The sequence below is a fragment of the Vanessa cardui genome, chromosome 27, assembly GCF_905220365.1.
Source record: "Vanessa cardui chromosome 27, ilVanCard2.1, whole genome shotgun sequence".
NCBI classification, from domain to species: Eukaryota; Metazoa; Arthropoda; class Insecta; order Lepidoptera; family Nymphalidae; genus Vanessa; species Vanessa cardui.
Genome location: NC_061149.1, coordinates 5,499,572 through 5,522,662, shown reverse-complemented (window position 1 = coordinate 5,522,662; position 23,091 = coordinate 5,499,572). Strand labels below are relative to the sequence as shown.

The 23,091-nt window shown below is 37.3% G+C and overlaps 1 protein-coding gene across 1 annotated transcript; it reads right to left on the bottom strand.

Moving 5' to 3' along the window:
- Positions 1 to 2,901: 2,901 nt before the first annotated feature.
- LOC124540980 (chorion class CB protein PC404-like) lies at positions 2,902 to 9,288 on the bottom strand. The gene is made up of 4 exons (XM_047118752.1): positions 9,241 to 9,288; positions 8,671 to 9,042; positions 8,407 to 8,562; positions 2,902 to 3,273 (listed from the first exon to the last, which is right to left on the bottom strand). Exons 1-4 carry the CDS (start codon positions 9,286 to 9,288, stop codon positions 2,902 to 2,904), a joined length of 948 nt encoding a protein of 315 aa, XP_046974708.1.
- Positions 9,289 to 23,091: the final 13,803 nt, after the last annotated feature.

Here is a 23,091-nt window from a genome sequence, read left to right as displayed (position 1 = left end):
GTGGCGTCCCATTTTAATTTTATTTTTTTCCGATGATGGTATCCGTATGAAAACGACATAAGTCTTAAATTTGCATTATGTATATGCGCGACAAATAGTTGAATAACTGAAAATCACGTTAACCAATTTTGATGATTCTTTTTTTAGTATGAAATATATACTTCAAGAATAGTTTGGTGAAATTTTGGTAAGGTTCTGAGCATAGGATCCATAACAAAGTAACGGAACGGAAGGGAACGGAACAATTCTGAGGAGCACGTTAGCGATACTCGGTCGAATCTTTTATTTATGGGTTATTTGGATGTTTGAGTCACCTTCCGTAATGTGGTTATGTTCATGTTATTGTCATAATCGAATATTATAATCAACTAGCTACCCACCGGCTCCAAATATAACAATAACTATAACTACGTTATATAATCGTAAATCGACTTCTAAGTACTCTAATATTTTTCATTTCATTTTACCTAGGAGGACTCTAAAAATATGTTAAATATGCTATTATTTTTATTACTTTTAAGTGCATTTTTTTTTGTTTTAAAATAGAGTTTTGTTTGAAGTCGGTTTTTCTTTTTGTTAAAATTTTATTTATGCGTTGGTTGTTTCACATGTGGCAGAATTTTCTTGAATTGAGATTCATACAAGTTTCCTCAGATGTTTTCCTTCACTACCGCCGAATACGAGATGAATTATAAACACAAATTAAGCACATGAATATTGAGTGGCGCTGGCCTGGGTTTGAACCCGTAATCATCGGTTAAGATGTACGTATTCTAACCACTGGACCATCGGCTCTCCGCTTTATCTAATTATTATAAAATAAATGAATAAATGACACAATAAACTCGTACAACTTCACAATGACCTTGCTTCTTGTCACGTTTATATTAATTATTAATTTCATTGTTTAAATATTATTCAAAACTGCGCACGGTATAACCCATAATCGTTTTACGGTATTATTATGTAATGAAAATAAAACTCATCCAAGTAAAATGTTTTTAGTGAAATGTGCCACATATTTTATACAGATTATAGACCCAGCTTCAGATAAACAGGAACATCAAATAATTAACAATATTTATTTTAAAGTTTTCGTTACAATCATCCATTATCTTCCGTATTTAAAACCAGAATTCCATTCAATTATATTATATTTCTACTTTTATTTATAAAAATGTCAAACCAAAAAGTATTCATTACATTTATATAATTCTGTGACTGAATATAACTCAACAGCTAGAAGTTATACAACTTTTAATGATTATTTATAAATGTTATATTTCAAATAATATATAGGCTTATAATATACTATTAACAAAACAAAATTACTTTTATAACAAATTTATTGCAAGGATATAAAATAATAATAATAAACAACAAAATACTTCAATCAATTTCTGGTTTTCTAATAATATTACAAAACAGTAAAACAATGATACGCCTGACCGTATTTCGCGCCACCTCTCGACAGTCCCGCCAAAAAGAGAAATAATTTTAAAAGACATCTGTCAGCTTGACGCGTGGCGTTCGGAAATTCACACTAATTCTCCTTATAATACAATATATTTTAGTATCAGTATTATAAATAATAAATAAATAAATATGAGACAACATCACATACATTACTCTGATCCCAATGTAAATAGCTAAAGCACTTGTGTTATACAAATCAGAAGTAACGAAAGTACCACAAACATCCAGACCCAAGATGACATAGAAAACTAATGATAATCTATATCGACTCGGACGGGAATCGAACCCGGGACCTCGGAATGGCGTACCCTTGAAACCAGTGTACATACCACTCGACTACGGAGCTCGTCATATTATATTATTAAGTCATTTGTTTTATTCAACTATTTATTTATACTAATATTATAAATGCGAAAATAACCCTGTCTGTTTGTCTTGAACTTATTTTGCGTTCAAAACAAGGAATTTAATTTTAACGCCAAGTTAAACCCATAAACTTTCTAATAACCTAACTTAATGTGCGGAGTGCATACACTAATGACTTTCTAGTTGACTGCACACCTTGGGAATGAGATGATCGCCTCTGTTTCAAATAACAAAAGTATCTATATTATTGTATATTGTAAAGAGATATTATAAAAAAGAAACACCGCTGAGTTTCTTTCGCCGGTTCTTCTCAGGTCTGAGGTATTTTATTCCGAATCGATGGTAGATTTTCGACTATCAATAAGAAAGTATAAACACTTCCATTTTGAATAAAGGTTTTTGACTTTGACTTTGGAAGACAACAATTTCATTATAAAATAATTCATATAAAACAATAATCATTATAGAATATAGTTTGTTAAATTTATTAAAATACCGCCTTTATAAAGATATATTAAAAAGATACATTTTAACAGCTTAAATCCAACAATATTCGATTTTACAAATTTCTAAAATATAATTAATTAAATACAATTACTAATTACTAATTAGTTAAAATAATTATGATGGTTCTTTATATTCTATATATAATATAATAGTGTCCCATTGATGAATTTGGTCCTTTTTTAAAGGAAGATTCGTTTTTTTTTACATTGTATAGATGTAAACAAAATTACATTAAAATATAATTTTCAGTGTTGTAATCATTTTTAATTTAAACGGTTTTTGTTATAGGAAAAGTGAAAGCGAGTAAATAAAAAAAAGTTTTATAGAAAATATTTTATATTGGTAACACTACATGAACTAATTATTTTATTACAAACATATATTACAATTCTTATCGCCAGTTTTGTAATGCTGACGTATGTCAAATATTCTTTGATCTTAACTGTGATTGGTCGATATCTGCTGATGACGTAATGGGCGACCAATGAGCGTTCAGTATTTAATGTAGTAAGTATGATTTTGACAGTATTTCAAAACTGGAGTTCAGAATGTTTATGGGTAGTAATATCCTGGTGATCCACATCCACAGCCGCAACTACCTGCAATGCTAACAGTACCGACAGCTGGTAGGTCACCAGCGAACCGCACAGAACCGAGGATCGGCACTTGTCCAGCAACCATTGTGGTACCAACGACTGGCATTTCACCAGCAACGGCAACGTCACCAACACCAGAGCCGCCATAACCACCAACAGCTAAAGGCACTTCAAGTGCTGGAGCGATTCCTGGATAACCAGGAGCGAGGCCAGCTGGTCCTACGAAACCTGGTGCGATACCAGGTCCAATGCCGATTCCAGGTCCATATCCTACACCATAACCATTAGGGAATGGTCCAGCAGGTCCAAGGCATTGTCCATAGGTAGTCTGAAAAGGAATTATTATAAAAATTACGTAAACGTCATACGAATGACTTACAACGTAATTAATCAGTTATAAACTTTTTGAAGGTTTCTTGTGTCTTAACTGTAATTTAACTAGTTTTGTCCTATGGCCAAAATTTGACCATTATTATTGTTGAGAATTTATGCTCAACAGTAGCTACCTAACAAAAAGAAAAAAGAAAATAAATTGTTTTTCTGCAAGATCGTCTGTGTAGGTACCACCCACTCATTAGATATTCTACTGATAAGCAACAGTACTCAGTATTGTTGTGACCCGGTTTCAGTTTCAGGGTGGTGAGTGTAACTACAGGCACTAGGGACATAACATCTTAGTTCCAAAGGTTGCTGACGCATTGGTACCAAATGGTTAAAATTTCTGACGGCATCGATTGTAACTACTTGCCATCTGATGATAAGTGGCAAACGCCCATAACTTATCATTTTATAAATTTCCTTTTGAAAATCAGGCAATTTCACAATAAAACTATTTGAGTTCTAACTATTATTATTCAATGATTTTTATTACTATTGTTTTTGAAAATATTTTAAACAAACCCTTATTTTTAAAGTAAATTCGTAACCAACGACTATACATAACACAGTAAATCTGAGAATCATTAACAGAAGTTATTACCTGTGTAAAGTAAATTACGGCAATTAACAGCACACTAAAGTATTTCATGTTGTAGATTGATATTCAAACTGAAATAATGGTCTGACCACACCATTACACTTTATATACCATACACGATTTGAAAGAGTTTTCAACAGAACGTTATTTAACAATATCTGATACGACGCATCTTGCGTATTTCTTATCAGGAACGTTTGTATCACGTATTTTTACATAATTGTTAAATTATTTCTGATTGTTATTTAAATTCGCTTCTTAATCAAATCTGCTAAATTCACCAAATAATCATTTAGTATGTAAAGTCGTTAGATATGTTACTAGCTATATATGTTACTAGCAACTCATAGCCCTACAGAATGCCATTTTATAAAAAGTTCACAGCTTAGACAATAATTTTAGGTTTTTAACGTCTACGAAAATATTCATATAAATTACATGATGTGGAGAGCCATATTGATCTATATTAAATACACAATATATGTAAGGTACCTAATTTAAAAAGGCTTAATGATGTATTGCTTAAAATTGCTTCGAAATTAAGCCATTATTATTAAAAAGTAACGGATAAAAAATGTTTTTTCTTAAGAGATAGATACCATATCGAATACCTTCGCAAACTTTAATTTTGAAGACAATTTGAAGCTTATAATAATGTACATACGTACATAGTACATTTTGATCTATCTCGTAAGGACCAGCCAGTGTTGGCAATTTAATAAAGAAGTGTTTATTGACGACATCACATTAGAAACCTCTTAAATTATATCAGTGTTTATCAACTATATTGTGCATATATAGAGAAATTTTATTAACATAAGAATTAATAACATGAAATGCTTAAATATATACCATACAAATATGAATGTAAATTAGTTACTGTGTAAATCTTGACCGCGTGGAATGGTGGCGAGAATGCTAGCAGCGTTTCCCCGTCGAATCGCAATTGCGATCCTCTGGGCAAGAAACGAACCAGCCCTCCTGTCACCAGTGGAGACAAGAGGCCAGGTGTTATACTTTTGATGATGCTTGTTATACATATAAGCATTCCCTTGAATTATTAATTAACACCGCAACATAATCAAATGTTGAGTAATTTTAAAGATCGTCGGGTTATACGCCCTAATGTTGCCTGAAAGAGATCACGTTCTTAGTAAATAGGTCATCGTTACACAAAACAAATGATTTTACATGGTGACAGGACTCGGTTCAAAATCATCAGAAAGCATCTAATCATCAAATATTCTACAGCTGAATAGCAGTTATGAGTGTTGTTATCCAGTGTAACTACAGGCACAAAGGCATAACATCTTAGCTCCAAAATTGCTTGGACACTTGCTTCTTATTTATATGGTATTTCTAATATAGAATATGGATAGTTCATATTTCTAATAATTTCTTATGTATATCTATAGGTGGTCGCCACTTACCATTAGATGGTCAATTTGCACGACCTATCACATGTGGCAGAATTTCGATGAAATTAGACATATGCAGGTTTCCTCAGGATGTTTTCCTTCACCGCTGAGCACGAGATGAATTATAAAGACAAATTAAGCACATGAATCAGCGGTGCTTGCCTGGGTTCGAACCCGCAATCGTCGGTTAAGATGCACGCGTTCTAACCACTGGGCCATCTCGAAATTTACACAGGCTACTTTTTATGCCTGACCCATGACATCACCATAAACGCAAGCGAAGCCGCAGGCGTCTACTAGTTTGTAATATAAGAAAGCAATCTAAAAGATTGAGCCTGAGTAGTATTTGAGTTATTATAACATCGAATTGAAATATTATACAAATCAATCGCTTATCATTTACGTAATATATTTTATCGTTTTAACTTTTAGTATAAAATCGTTAACAATTCAAGAATATATCAATCCATTCTGTGGCTGTGATACACACACAATCAAAATGCACAAACAAATTATATTTTTCTGCGCATCGGTCATGATTTTCCAGGTGAGATGTAAACTTATTCATATAATCTGTATCCCGTTATTTTTTATTTTAAGTTGGTAGGTAGGCTGGCCACCTGGTTATCTAATTTGTCAACACTGACCATAGATAGATTGTAAGACAATCGCCAATGTGTGACCAACATTGGGAACCAAGATGTTATATCCTGTGGCTATACTGGCTCATCAGTAATCTCGACTGTACCGGTCAACCTCTTTCGTGTCTTCTCCATCGCTTGTGACATTGGCGAAACAGTCTGTCTCTTTTTGACACAAATAAAAGCCAAAAAATAAATATATACTGTCTCTTTCATTCTTCAAATCGAAACACAATTATACTATGGTATTGCTGTTTGTTGGTTGAATATTGTATGATGATGGTGTATGGTTTTAAAAATAAGTTAATGATGTTTCCACAATTCGTTGTAAAAATGCGAACATTTAAAAATAAAAATGCGTATTTGTTGCTAGTTATAAGTGCTACTTCTTTGGCGTAAACAAAATAGTTGCATGCTAGTAATAAATTCCAATTAATAATGTTCTTATTATTAATAAAGATCAATGTATCTAGCCATCTCGCCTCATTTTGCAAAGATACCGTCATAAATATGTGGAAATTGGTTATAAAAAACTTAACAGATTAATTTAAAATATTACATTAATTGAATACCTCTTTGTAAAGAACATTTGTGGTTCAACTTTTGTGTGCTAGATCCCCCAGATAATAAAATAATAATTATTATTGAGTGCATAAGAGGATGTTTGAAAGTGGCATCGGAAACTGAGAAGTTATGTGGAAACCGGCTGTCGTGGTATGGGTACGTTATGCGGAGGAATGAGGAACATATTGTGAGGAAGGCCTCGAGCATGAACGTGTATGGATATAGAGGTCTGGGACCAAAGAAATGATGGATGGGTTGTGTGGAAGACGATATGGTTGGAAATAATGTTACTTGTGAGATGACGTCAGATAGGGAAGTATGAAAGAAGACATGCTGCGCCGACCCCAAGTAAAAGTGGAATAAGGGCGGTGATGATGAATAATTAATTATTACTACGATTAATAAATTCTTTTTTTAGACTTACACGCATTTAAATAAATAAAAGTTATAAATTATGTGATAAATATTATATCGAGGAATAAGAAAATTTGTGAAGTTGTCTATTTCGAGGATTTTACCATTTGGCATGTAGTTTTCATGATACGTTGACTAACTAATTCACTAAGCGAGTATAATTTCAAACAGTAGACTTATGTTATTTTACAGTAAAAACTCGCATTGGAAAATTAAGCAATCATACTAATTACCAATTAATTTGTCTACAGGTTACAACAGGTCAGTATATAGGTCGCGGTATGTATGGTAACAATTATGCCAATGCTGTTGCTGCTGAAATAAATAATGCCAATAACATGGCATGCGGTCCTCTACCTTCTGACGTTATACCTGAAATGGGAAGATCATTTAACGGTGGCGGATTAAAAGTAACAAGCTATTCATCAATCTCTCCCACTGGCGTTACAGTTGAATCTGATAACTTAATGATGGAGGGCCCATTAGCTGTAAGTGGTCGATTACCATTCTCTGGCGTTGTGGCTTTAGAGGGACCTCTGCCAGCCGCTGGTCAAGGTGCAGTTGCGTACGCTTGTGGTGATGGAAAAGTTGGAATCGTGAGTGAAACTGTGGAAAATGGCTCTGGGCCAGGTTATGCCAATAGCTTTGGCATCGCTAATGGTGTGCCTGGCTGCAAAGGCGTAGGCAATGTTTTAAATAGATTATGAAGCTATTTCTAAATGGATATTCTAGTATTAGTATTTATTGTAAACATTGTTAATTCGTTATAAAATTATTAAAAGAATTAAATAGTACTAATTTGTAATTATTATGTTGAAATTTATAATAATAATAAAAATGTGATTATTACAGTCAACAAAATACCCAGTCTATACGACTACAAACTTTATTCTCGGACTCTCTCAAATATATTTCTGGGGCAATTATCTCAAAAAGGGCATTTTTAACTTTTTCAAACACAAATTACATGTTAAAATGAAGTAAATTACCAAATAAAATATTATATGAGTGTGTTAAAATATTATGAAGTTACAATTTGTCGATGCCCATGCTAGAAATAAATTTGTTTTATTTTACATAGCGGTATAAATTGTTGAAATAGTGAAGCTACTGAGTTCTTTTTCGCCACTTCTCGGTAGAATCTGTATACTGTACCAACTGCAGTTTCACATGTGTCTTGTAATTGAATATTGTATCGTAACGATTCAAGTACTATATCAGCCTAATCGTACCAAGTCCAAGTAAATTTTCAACTCTTAATTTACACACAAGACATAAAATATTCTGTCATATAACCTTGAGAGCCAAGTAACGTCATATTCCTCCATGAAATTAAGAAATATAATAAGGGATTCAATAATAAAAGATAATTAAACAGTTAACATTTATATTAACTCAATATTTTACAATTATCAGTAATAGAAACCATTATAACCATTAGGACCTACGAGACCATCGTAGGGTCCATAAAGACCATCGTACCCGTAGGGTCCGACGACGCCGTCAAAACCGTAGGCACCAGCGAGACCGTTGTAACCGTAGGGTCCAACGATCCCATCATAGCCGTAGGATCCCAAAAGACCATTGTAACCGTAGGGTCCAGCGAAACCATCACATCCCAATCTGGGACCATATAATCCATCGTAGGCCAAGCCTGGTCCAGCTATTCCATCAAAAGCAAAAGGAGCTCCAAAAGCGTTGACGGCAGGAGTTAAGTCCTCGGTTACAATGGCAACTTCACCATTTCCGCAGCCGTAAGTAACGGCACCAGCACCAGCGGTTGGCAGAGCGCCTTCTAAGGCCACAGCTCCTAAGAACGGAATAGCGCCAGCAACAGCTAGAGGACCTTCGTAAGCGTTCTCAGACACCATGGAAACGCCTATGGGGGCGATGGGCGAAGCGCTAGTGACGACGAGGCCACCACCATTCGAAGCAGAGAGAGCTGCCGGACCGAAACCTGGACCGAAACCTGCACCGCAGGGAGCAACGAAAGCGGCTTCAGCACAGGGTCCAATACCGTATGCACCGTAGGGAGCACCCAAACCAAAGCCATTGTAAACTCCGATGGCTTGGGCGCTGATAGACTGAAAAATATCATTAGCAGTTATTAATATGAGGCATAAAGTGACTGGCTTGCCTGACTTGGCGTCATCGGTATATCTTTCAAAATATTCCAAGCCTTATAGTTTTAAATCGAGTCGAAATTCCAAATTTAAATGTTAGTCTTAAGCAAGCTGTATCAATTGCGGAATGAAGTTGAGCGCGCACTGGCTGAGCCATACCTGGATGAGCGCCAGCGCGCAGACGACGGCAACGGCTTTGCAGGACATGTTGGCAGATCCAAGGAACTGTTCGAATGATGTCCGTGCGGCAATTTGATACTTTTATACCAATAAAGTTATCGGTTACTCAATGTTCTAGGCATATTTTCGTTGAATTTTGTCGTTATTAAATATAAAGAGAATTAAACATGTATTTACAATAATATATATGTACATTATTAAACGAGTATCATGTGCGTACATGGTAAGGGTGATGTAATGGCAATTCCCACCTGGATCTTATCTTGCATTTTTTTAGAAACTCTAATAAAGATTGTTACTTATCTTTATCTTAAAATTAAGTTAAGACTTTACGTTATTTATAGAACTGAGATGGCCAAGTGGTTAGAACGCGTGCATCTTAACCGATGATTGCGGGTTCAAAACCAGGCAAGCACCATCGATTATATTCATGTGATTAATTTGTGTTTAAAATTCATCTTGTGCTTGGCGTTGAAAGAAAATATCGTCAGAAAACCTGCATGTGTCTAATTTCATAGAAATTCTACCACGTGTGTATTCCACCAACCGTATTGGAACAGCATGGTGGAATAAATTGCAAACCTTCTCCTTAAAAGGAGAGGAGGCCTTAGCCCAGCAGTGGGGAATTTCTATCGTTGTTGTTGTTACGGTATTTATGATATGATATGACGTCATAATTAGGCAACTGAAATTGGCTCTACTTTACATAGCCACTGGCACTCTAAGAAATATTAATTATGCTTCATAACAACATGGCGTTACTTTTGGAACTAAGGGTATTATATTCCTTGTACCTCTAGTTAAACTCGCTCACTTACCCTTCAAGCTGCAACAGTATTATACTCCAAAAATATTTTGCCCAGAGGATCGGAATTGCGATTCAACGGGGAAATGCTGCTAGCATTCTTGCCACCATTCCACGCGGTCAAGATTTATACTGTATAAATCTTAGTTTTAGTTCATATTTGTATATGTTTAAGAATTTAATGTTATTAATTCTTATGTTAATAAATACCTTAAAAAATTTTTTTTGGTGGTAAAATACTATGTGGTGCACAATTGCAAAAAGCCCTATGTCCAAGATTTGGTTTATAATTTACAATAGCAGGGTTGATCTAATCTTTTTGCAATGAGTTTTTATTGTATAGTATTTTCTATCTTCGAATTATAAATAAAATGAGCATTTTCCCAATAACGGAATTCTTAAGTTTCATATATCTAACCAAAAAACGTGTCAAAAATATATCTCAAATGAAACAACTGTTTGATATTAGTATTTTTTTATGGTATAGACTGGCGGACGGGAATATAGGCCACCTAATGGTAAGTGGTCACCATCACCCATAGACAATAAAGCTGTAAGAAATATTAACTATATGTGCCACCAACCTCGGGAACTAAGATATTATGTTCCTTGTGCCTGTAGTTACACTGGCTCACTCACCCTTCAAACCGGAACACAACGATACTGAGTACTGTTATTTAGCGGTAGAATAACTGATGAGCGGGTGGTACCTACCCAGACGGACTTGCACAAAGCCCTACCACCAACTTATTATGTTTGTAAATATATTTCAGTAACATATATATTATTACAATAATTGTATTGATAATAATACGTAATCATTTGTCATAGGTTATAAATTCTATGCAATTTTCATTAACAACCTCCTTGGAAAATTGTATAAAAAGTTTTTAATTAAAAAAAAAGTTGTTACTACTTGAATTTAGGTCGTAAATAATTATTCCATTGAACATATAATGCAATATTATATATCAGCTCATAGTAACACTATGTTACGTGCACAATCTGTGTTTTGTTTCTACGTAAAAACAATGAATTAACACATTTTCTAAGTAAAGGCTGTTGTTACCATTACCTCGTCCATTCTTAGTTTGTTTACCAATAAGAGGTTATTTTTTTAATATGCTCTGCCCGTTTTGTCCCATCTTCGGTTGGTTTAAAGAATTTATTTCTCATAAATACATAAAGTTCACTTACAGCAAATTTCCGCTAGTAGGCTAGTAGGCTATTAAATTTTTGTCGCCCCTGACTTTTTAAATTCAATACGTTAGTTTAATTCACAATCAACAACAACAAGAACAACAACAACAGCCTGTAAATTCCCACCGCTGGGCTAAAGGCCTCCTCTCCCTTTAAGGAGAAGGTTTGGAACATATTCCACCACGCTGTTCCTATGCGGGTTGGTGGAATATACATGTGGCAGAATTTCTATGAAATTTGTCACATGCAGGTTTCCTCACGACGTTTTCCTTCACCGCTGAGCACGAGATGAATTATAAAAACAAATTAAGCACATGAATCAGCGGTGCTTGCCTGGGTTTGAACCCGCAATCATCGGTTAAGATGCACGCGTACTAACCACTGGGCCATCTCGACTCTAATTCACAATCATATTAATTAAATTTATTCTGAAATTGCAACTTTCTTTATTTGTGTTCTATCGCCCTCATTACATCGGTTTTTTCCCGATACTAGTATGATTATGAACTAGGTGATATTTTTGTTAGTTCATGGATTATTTTGCAACCCGCTATGTAGTGACGAATATACGGATTACGGGCGTAATGTGTCAGTATACATATAATTATAATTTCTATTTTATTTCTGTAAGTTAAAAAAATTGGCTAAATTTGCCGCCCCTCTAAATCTGCCAGCCTAGGCTATAGCCTACTTAGTCCTTTGGTAAATCCGCCACTGATTTATAGTGAGATACAATCGATATTTATCAAATTGTATACACGTATTCTTTTAATTTTGATTCTAAAATATTCATACTCTTAATAGCGTTATGTAACACATCGATATACATACACTGTATATAAAGTTATTGTAACATCTTCCAGTTAATAATTACTTAAAATATATTATTACTTTTTATTTATTCTTACTTATATATAATTACATTTTTAAATATAAAATACAAACATATAAAATATATTTAAAAATATAGAATACAGAGGCCAAACAGTGGTGGGGGGAACAGGGTCTAACCACCGGTGGTCAGGGCTCCAAAGAGAGGAACTTCCTCACAATACGTGCCGAAGAGTACTGCCTTCTGCATCAGGCCCTTGACCCAGCCGCTTAATGCATCTTATATTATTTGTTTATTTGAGATATTTATTGTTTTACATATAAAACAGGGCGAATGGTTCAAAACGCATTCGATTTATGTACAGAATACGGAACTCAAGTAAGCATGTCGTCGTTAGCTTTCTTGATTTTATGTATCCAAGCTTGCTTGGTCAAGGTAAAATTAAAAATAATGGGAGAAACTACTGAGTTTCTTGCTGGTTCTTCTCTACAACAACAGCAACCTGTAAAATTCCCGCTGTTGGGCTGAGGCCTTTTGAGAAGTTTTCCAATGCGGGTTGGTGGAATACAGATGAGGCACAATTTCAATGATATTAGACACATGCAGGTTTTCTCGAGATGTTTTCCTTCATCGCCTAGCATAAGATGAATTATAAACACAAATTCTGTGGTGCTTGTCTGGGTTTGAACCCGTAATCATCGGTTAAGATGCACGCGTTCTAACCACTGGGTCATTTCGCCTTTCCTTATCGGTAGAATCAAGTCGAATCGGTGGTAGCTTTGCATTTAAGTCAACACGATGATTCTAAAGTTCTTTTATATGAGTTTATTTGAATAAAGAATATTTTGATTTTGAACTAAATTAATCTTTATTTTATTGTTATTTCTGGCAACAATATACTATTTACAAATAAATGTGACTTTTCTTATTAATTTAGTATTTTTTTTTTCAGAACGTATTTTGCCAATACATCGGCCCCATATACGATGGATTTCTTCCAGTTGCAATTGCTCCCTTAGGGGTTAGCTGTGCTGGTCCCGCTGTATATAGTCTGGGTGCAGAATAATTTACACCCGCCATCACTGCTTATCCAGCCGTTGCAGCGTACGGCAGTGATGATGAGGGTGAAGTCTCTGTCGCTGGTGAAATTCCAGTCACTGGCACTACACTCGTCGCCGGTCATGGGCTAATTCTAGGTGCTGTGCGCTTCGCTGGTGAGCTACCAGCTGGTGGTACTGTCACTATTGCTAGCAATTGCGGCTGTGGCTGTGTATTTTAATCAAAACACATTATCTCTGAATATTTCGAAATCCACACTCAAATTGTTTTTATATACAGTCGGGGTAAGAAAAGGTTCATCACCTTAAGGTCTATTTTCGCGTGATCAATATGTGCGTTAATCTGCTTTACCGATCGAGGATGACATATTGCGTCGCAATGATTCGATGTTTAGATTCAAACGATACTATGAGTTCAAGACGATAAAGGAATTAATCTGAAAACTGACAAAGGTATTACTCTGAATCTACATTTTAAAATGAATGGCTGTTATAAAAGACATGCCAATTATATTAAAAAAATGAGTAGGCTACAGAGCATGAAATAATAGATGATTAAATTGTTATTTAAAATATGACAACACAACATTTGCTTGCATTTTATTCTGTGGTAAGGTGTAATCGATGGAACGAGACTATAAGTAGCCAATTAACTATCGTTAACGAAGTTTAAATATGCGACAACATCACATACATTACTCTGATCCCAATGTAATTAGGTAAAGCACTTGTGTTATAGAAAATCAGAAGTAACGACGGTACCACAAACACTCAGACCAAAGACAACATAGAAAACTAATGATAATCTAAATTGACTCGGTCGGGTATCGGACCCGGGACCTTAGAGTGCGTACCCTCTACTGTCACAGTCACGGAGGTCGTCGAATGGTTTGTATTTGAAGATATAGATAAATTAATTCAATGATTTTTAACTTTTGATCTAAGAGTCTTCCATCATGTGAATGATAATCTGCCGTGCTAACTCTGGTGGAAAGACGAGATATGCTCATAGCGGTCATATGCAAACATTCTGACCTGCAACTTGTAGAGTACAATTACACACATTGTTCATCATTCGGCTTTTAAATGTTTTTACCAAAATCTTGAGTACTACTCCGTAACATGGAATTTTCAAAGACAACAACATGCAGACAAAAATAATTATACAGTGTTATGGGAACTAAGCTACTGTATCAAAATGTACATAAGCCCCTATATACATTGGCGCCGTAAAAAAAAAAGGTAACAGCCTATAAATTTCCCACTGCTGGGCTAATGGAATCCTCTCCCATTAAGGAGAGGGCTTGGAATATATTCCACCACGCTGTTCCAATGCGGGTTGGTGGAATGCACATGTGGCAGAATTTCAATGAAATTAGACACATGCAGGTTTCCTCACGATGTTTTCCTTCACCGCCGAACACGAGATGAATTATAAACACAAATTAAGCACATATATATAGTGGTGCTTTCCTAGGTTTGAATCCGAAATCATCTACGTGTTCAAACCACTGGGCCATCTCAGCTCGTATAATATATACGTTGGCGCTGTAAGAAATATTGATCATTTCTTATAACTCAAACTCAAATTACTTTATTCTATATTACAATTACTTATTGATGAATGAATGAAACAGTACCATCGGTTCTGAAAAGAAAACATACCGTAAGACATTAGACTGAAAAGTAAGTGAAATAGACCTACTAAGCGAGCCGTACCAATCAAACTTTTTTGAAACCGCAAATGCAGAACTCAGTCTACTTGTCAATTAGTTTATACGGGGGACCCATTGCAACTTAGCATCAGCAGTTTGATCAAAAAACTTAGCTTTATCAATTAGATCCATCGATTCCCCATTGATAAGTACATCAGCCTTTACATTTTGTACATTTGGTGTACTAAATTGCACAATTTTTGTTATTTTTTATTATTTTTGGACTACAACATTTCCAAGCGTTTTTACTCGCTATGAGAATGACGTTGTACAAAGCCACATCAGGTAAACTATGAATTGAAGTTTCCCTATTTAATTAGTTTTCGTCAGCTGCTGTATGGGTATACAACAGCTGACGCATGCGCTGATTTGTGGCGGTTATTTGGACAGGGAACCTGCTTCTAGCTTCTTTCTATAAGGTGGTAAGGTTTTGTGCAAGCCCGCCTGGGTAGGTACCACCCACTCATCAGATATTCTACAGCTAAACAACGGTACACAGTACTGTTGTGTTCCAGTTTGAAGGGTGAGTGAGCCAGTGTAACTACAGGCACAAGGGTCTATCTTAGTTCCCAAAGTTGGTGGCGCATTAACGATGTAAGGAATAGTTAATATTTCTTACAGCGTCATTGTCTATGGGTGATGGTGACCACTTACCATCAGATGGCCAATATGCTCGTCCACCAAACTATTCCATAAAAAAGAAAAAGAAATAGCTTCCTACACATATACTTGGTTTTGTATCAACAAATGAGTTTTGAAAAGCCTATTTGATAGTAAATAAATTTATGCAAGGTCAGTGTAAACTGAGTCACGTATTACAAGCAGTTATGCAATATTGATGTAGTTCTTTCGACGTCGTTCGACAATACGTGACTAAGCTAAATCGCTGACCCAGCATTCGACGATATTGTTTTTGTACTACTTCGATGCTTTCGTAATTAATCTTGGGGTATAAACATCTAATTTCCTTTATCGTGAATTTTTTTAAGCGGATTCTTCAACTTTTCTCCAAGGTTTGACCATCATAATGTGGCGTCCGGGTTTTAAGCCCCTGCATCCAACTAGATTAGACAGGCCTATATATCCAAGACTTCCTCTGTTGAAATTGTAGTAAATATTAAAAATATTTTATGCATTTCCTTGTATTCCTTATGACAAATCCAAACATTTTGTTAATTTATTTTTATATAATAGCGTAATGCTATAAATGCTTCTTTTTCAAAAAGGCTCTTGTTAGGTCTATCACGAGTTCACTCGTTCTGTTTTATAGCTTATCTAAGGCTTTTGAGAAGTTTAAGATTTTTCTCATTTACCTATAGTAAGTTGTTAAAATTATTTCGTTATCGTTTTGAAATCATTTTGAAGCTGATTGCAATTGTTTACGTATCCTATAACTCTAAAATCATTCATTCTTTGGCATTAGTAACACGGATAAAAAACTGAGATCAAAGAATTAATCCCTGAGGCACTCCTACAGAAATGCGTCTATCAATCCCATAAAAATCTTTATGTTACTATTTTAAGTTACTGTAAATACCGTATTCGTAATATTGAATAATTTCCCTCATTAGTTATCACCGTAGCATTTTTCTTATAAAGATAATTCCTGTATACATTTATATTTAAAAAAAAAAATACTTCAAATCAGGTTACGATTTTAAGTCATTAGATCAACTAGGCATATGTATAAAGTCGGTATTTGCAAACATGTTTGTATCTCCACAGATATGTTTTCTGTGATTCTTAGACCGGGAGATGATAATGACAAAATATTTGGTCATTTGTACCAGTATGGCGGTTCTTCAGAGGTCTAATTACGTAAAGGCAAAAAGGAAAATGATGGTCATACCGCTCGCACCGGCGGCCCAATCGCGTGGGCTTTAATCGAACGTGTCGGAAAAATAACGAGTGTCGAACGATTTGTTCCACAAAAATGCTTGTATTTTCAGATAGTCGAAAAAAAACGAAGTAGGCGGTAGCGTAATGCCATACTTCTCGGGTGTGGCTTACAGCCCGCCATACCGACGCGAATACATTAATTTTAATAGAACAATTGAACCATTTGTACCAGGCTAATTTTTGGATAGCTAATTATCGTCGAGTTGCCATTCACGAAAATCACCTTGCCATACTTTTCCGACAGTTCCCAATGGCCGCCATACCACTGCAAAGGAGTAATTTTTTTTGTTTTGGCCGAACGATTTGTACCCTGACACTTTTTTTAACAGTTCCCTGTACGATCATAAATAGAAGTCTGATAATGCCATACCTGTGGGAGGCGGCGAATGTGAACAATATTTCATGGCTTATTGTACGAAGTTCATTTAAAAAAATCGATAAACTTATATCCAAGAATCAACCGACAGAACGGTCTTCAACAATACTGGCAAGGTTTAAAAAAAATGGAACTTAACGGTCCAAGCTCATTAATTATACGACTCTGATATATTATATTTAGTTTTTGTACTGATAAATAGCAACGATTTTAGTGTTTCTTGGACCTTCTTTCGACTTTTTAATACCTTTGATAAACAAATATTGGCATAAAAAACACACACACAGCCAAGGAATCGTAAAAAAGGTTTTATTTTATTTAACGTCGACCTTCGCGACTTCTCATTAAAATGCCTAAAAAAATAATTTTCATATGATGACTATTTGCTTGACTGTAATTACTGGGTTTGATGTTTTTACACAAACTTTTGGATATTTGGATAGATTGGATTTTTCTGAAATTATGTCCAAGATTCGTAATGTGAAGTGATGGTACTCACTTACGATCAGGCGAGCCACCAGCTCATTTCATCATCATTTGCTATTTATGCCCAAATTGTAAATATATGTTTTTAATGTCGTAACCTCCTATTATAACAAGTTAACTTATTAATTTTATTACTGGATGTTCCCCAATAAATATCATAGCCCCGTCACAAAATGGACCAGAATATAAACGTAGAAGACTTAGACAAGAAAAAAATATTAAAAAAAAAATAAAGATACGATTCTACCGTCAAATAGAAAATTATATTGTTCTACGACTTTTAAGGTAAATAAAAAAAGTAAAGTAACTGTCTGTAAATTTCCCACTGCTGGGTTAAGGCCTCTCATACTGAGAAGATGGCTTGGTACATATTCCACCACGCTGTTTCAATGCGGGCTGGTAGAATGCACATGTGGCAAAATTTTGATGAAACTAGACACATGCAGGTTTCCTCACGATGTTTTCCTTCACCGCCGAGCACAAGATGAATTATAAACACAAATTAAGCACACATACAGTGGTGCTCGCCTGGGTTTCAACCCGTAATCATCGGTTAAGATGCACGCGTTGTAATCACTGGGCCATTTCAGCTCCTTAAGTGACCGTTTTGTTAAATTGTTTTGTAACCACGATGAACTAAACATTACGTGTAATATAAAGATATTAAGTTTTGATACACACGCACAAATGCGTAATAACTCTATTGTATTCAATATTTCGACAACGTTTACAAATGATAAATTATTTGTTTTAATTTTCAGTATAGATAATGGCGCTGTTGGAAATATTAACTATTCCTTTCTTTGTCAATGCACAAACCTAGGGAACTAAGATGTTATGTCCCTTGTGCCTGTAGTTACACTGGCACATTCACCCAGGCCCGCCGCTAGCTGTTTTGTCGCCCGCGTGCAATACCTATGATGCCGCCCTTTTTTTTCGCTGCAAAAACGCATACCACTTTTCCTCCACATGAGGTGTGGGGCGGGGTGTATACCTGCTAAAAAAGCCACTCCGTCTTTTTGGAGGATCTCACGAGATCGTTTGTTCATACTACTGTGACGTCCTGACGGTAGGCTCACCCCTGCGGGGCTCGACTTCCTAAGGAGTTCTCAGGGAACTACATAACTACAGAAACCCTTAACCCCTGGACACTTATGGCGGGAGGAGAAGACATCCATAGCGAAGACCCCTTCTTTTGGTCTTCTTCGGCGAAGCGGGTAAGCAGCACCGTTCTCACGGTCCCGTAAGATAAGAGCCTTGTTACGAGCATTAAGGGAGTCAAACCAAATAGGTGTATTTTCCGTCCAAGTACAGAATCAACAAACAAATCCAAAACCATTGCATCGAGGAGTGAGACAAGGGGACGTTATTTCCCCTAAATTGTTTACTATTGCAATGGAGGATATGTTCAAGACGCTGAACTGGAAAGGGCTTGGCATCAACATCAATGGCGAATACATCTCTCAATTGAGATTTGCAGACGACATCGTCATCGTGGCAGAAACGCTGACCTACAACAGATGCTGAATGATCTGGCTGATTCTTCTGTGCGCATCGGCCTACGAATAAACTTGGATAAAACCAAGTCATGTTCAATGAACATGTTCTACCGGAACCGATTGCGATACACGGTACCGTCCTCGAAGTTGTTCAAAAATATGTAACCTTGGGCAGACTTTGCGATTAGGTAGAAACAACCTTGAGGACGAGGTTAATAGAAGAATTCAGCTATCTTGGGTAGCGTTTGGAAAATTACGTCCAATCTTTACATGGTCGACCCCACAGTGCCTTAAGATGAAAGTCTTCAACCAGTGCGTCCTACCCGTCATGAATTACGGAGCCGAAACGTGGACACTCACGGCAAGGCTGGTCCACCTGTTTAAAGTCGCTCAGCGTGCTATGGAAAGGGCTGTGTTCGGCGTTTTTGTGCGGGATCGCATCAGAAATGAGGCGATCCGCCAGAGAACCAAAGTCATCGACATAGCCCACCGGATTAGTAAGCTGAAGGGGCAGTGGGCTGGCCATATTTGTCGCAGATCCGACGACCGTTGGGGAAAACGTGTTCTAGAGTGGAGACCGCGTCTCGGCAAACGTAGTGTAGGACGTCCTCGGGCAACGTGGAGTGACGACTTACGCAAGACGGCTGGCAGGAGCTGGATGCGAGTAGCCCAAGAACGATCTCAGTGGCGTGCAGTTGGAGAGGCCTATGTCCAGCAGTGGACGGAAATGGGCTGATGGATTGGATGAGATTTATAGATTAATAAAAAAATACCATGCCATAGAGCGCACGCAGGCAAGGTTTTTAAGGTCCTCCTATGTTGGCATTGATGAGCTTCAAGCTGAGTTGGACAAAACGTTGCCCGAAGCTCCATCTACCATCCAGAATGAGGCCCTGATCCCTCATATGTGTCTGCGCCTTAACTACCGTTCCTTGGAGGGCGGTAGACGCTCCTCGAGGAGACCTCAGCGAGGACTGTGGATTAGGAGGGCTTCCGTTTTAGTTAGAGAAACCTTCAAGACCATCATCTCGATTCGATCCACCGTGGGTGACACTCCGACCTTAGGGCCGCCATCTGAAAGGTTCGCCGCGTCACCGTGATGAGGGCGTCGTCTGCGTAGGATAACACACCCATCCCGGGCAAGGTCGGTGCCTGCAGGAGCCACTCAAAACCAACTTCAGACGCCGGACAAGTCGTCCATCGCCCCCTCAAAAAAGGATCACCTGATCCTGGAGGTATGCCCCAACGGCCTTCTGAGATAGGAAGGCAACTCGTGATATCGAAGCTTGAAGTCCAGCGAATATCTGCTGATTTTAAGTAAAAATATAAAATATAAAACGCCAAAGTGTCTAAATGTAAAATAAAAAAAGGCATGGGCAGCTATAAGCCCGTGGATGTCGTAAATTAAATTAAAAAAAAGAAAGGAAGACTATTAAAGTCGTTCGCCACGTTCGGTGATACCGTTAGGACTACGTTCTTTAGGGTGTTTTAGGGCATCGATGGTTGAGTGCCCCGCTCTGTTTCCCGGAAATACCTCCCCGACCAGTCGCAAGAGATCTGGCGGTAGTTATTCCGTATCAGGAGCGCCGTGTGTCCGGAGCTTCCCTCGCAAACTACGATAGGGGTTAGCTCTTTGTTTACTTAACGCCTTTTCTAACTCCTTTTTCAACTGGCGATGTGCAGCCCACAGCTGTACCTCTAAGTTGGCTTTGAGCACATTGCGACTGCAACAGCGAACCCGACAAACCGGCCGCGGAGGGCATAGCTCTGCTATTTCGAGCGGCCACCAATATACCTTACGGCGCGATACCTTTCAAGCCGCCCTACGACAACGCCCTACTACAAGTAACGGATACCTAATCTACCAATTGATAAGGAAGCTTAAAGGGGATTCTCCTAACTTTGACAGTACTGTTTTTCATAGGATAACAGACGACGGACTTTTAACTTTACTCAGTGCGATATTTTTCGATGCTTTGAATAATTTATTCTACTTAAGGATTTGTGGGAATTATAATAACGACTTGAATTAGGTACATGATGTATTACTCAATTTGCCGCCCCCTGGACGTGCCGCCCGCGTGCAGTGCACGCTCTGCACCCCCGCTTACGGCGGCCCTGCATTCACCCTTCAAACCGATTAACAACAATACTCATTACTGTCTTTTGGTGGTGGAATATCTGATGAGTGGGTATCTAAAAAGGCGAGCTTGAAAAAGCCTTACCACCAAAAAATTAATAAAATTAAAATTATTTACATTAATCCATTAATTATACACATATAAATAGTTATAGATTAGCATATAAATACCGTAATATTAGGTCAAACCGGGTCAAACAAATCCTCGTCCCCACTTGAGTCGCTGGGTCGAGAGGAAGCACGGCACACTGTCTTACAGAATGACGCAGGTACTTACCGAGCACGGGTGCTTCGGTAAGTACCTGCACGCGATAGCGCGGCGGGAGGAGTCACCCTCCTGCCACGAGTGTGGTGCGCCAGTGGACACGGCGTACCACACTCTGTACGAGTGTGCTGCGTGGGGGCCCCAGAGGCACATCCTTGCGGCGACTATGGGCGGAGACCTCTCGCTACCGAGCGTTATCAATGCCATGCTCGGTAGCGAGGTGTGCTGGTCAGAGATGCGCTCCTTCTGCGAAAGTGTCATGTCGCAGAAGGAAGCAGCGGAGCGGGAGGGGGAAAAGAATGCCGCCGCTGACTCGCCCCTCAGGAGACGACCGGGGAGAAGGAAAAGGTGCAGGGGCCAGGGGGGTCCCAGTACCCTGGGAATCCCCCCTAGGTGTTGGAGGCCCGTATAGGCGGCCCGACCGTCAGAGCATCACGGTAGCATGCGCAAGCGATCCCGTGGCGTCCGCCGAAAGACGGAGAGGGTACCGCTGGTTTTTTAGTGTAGTGTAGTTTAGTGTTTTTCATAAAGTACCATGCCTGCATATATATACAGGGTTATTGGTAATTCGACGTATTAGGAGGTGTTAGAGGTGACTATTTGCAATAATTTTAATCACCATAAATAACTTTCCTTTACCTTCGTGATGATAATAAATAGTAAGGATAGAATCCTGCATTATTCACTGTATTACATATTATACAGCATTATAGAGAGTTTTTCGAATTTGCTTATGAATTATTTTTATTTAGACTATATTACTACCATGATAAAATTGCCCTACTCACAAAAATTAATGAGATTTTTATAAATTTGCAATGACATAAGGTCTACAGATAAATACTGAACGGCTAGTCATGTATGAACACATACACAGGTAAGATCACCCCGTTTACATTTTAGGCAACAGCTATATTTATTAGTTCGCATTGACCAATGTAAGTAGTCTTTGGATGTCGATATAACTATCTGTATTGTCTATACTTAGTTTAAGTGAAACTATGCAGCATAGCTGTGTTTTTATAATGCCCTAAAACCACCTCTGAAGCACGATATAGCCTCTGGTTTCAGTTTCATGTATTTTGGCGTCGTAGTTTCTCTTAGGTTGGGCATTACAATTAAAAAAGTCTCATAATTTATTTGTACTGGTAGATTAAATATAAAATAATATATTCACTTGGAGGTAGGGCTTTGTGCAAGCCTTTCTAGTTATTCTACCGCCAAATAGCAGTACACAGTATTGTTGTGCTCCGGTTTGAAGGGTGAGTGAGCCAGTGTAACTACAGGCACAAGGGACATAACATTCAGTTCCCAAGGTTGGTGGCACATTGGCGATGTAAGGAATAGTTAATATTTCTTACAGCGTCCTTGTCTATGGGTGATGGTGACCACTAACCATCAGGTGGCTCACATGCTCGTCCGTCAAATTATACCATAAAAAAAATTGTGACTGACTGTACAAGACAGATAATTATTTCACTGTTTATTGGACCGGTCTAATGTTTTTTCAAATTGAATATTTAAAAAAGTATCTATGTTATGATGATGAATATCC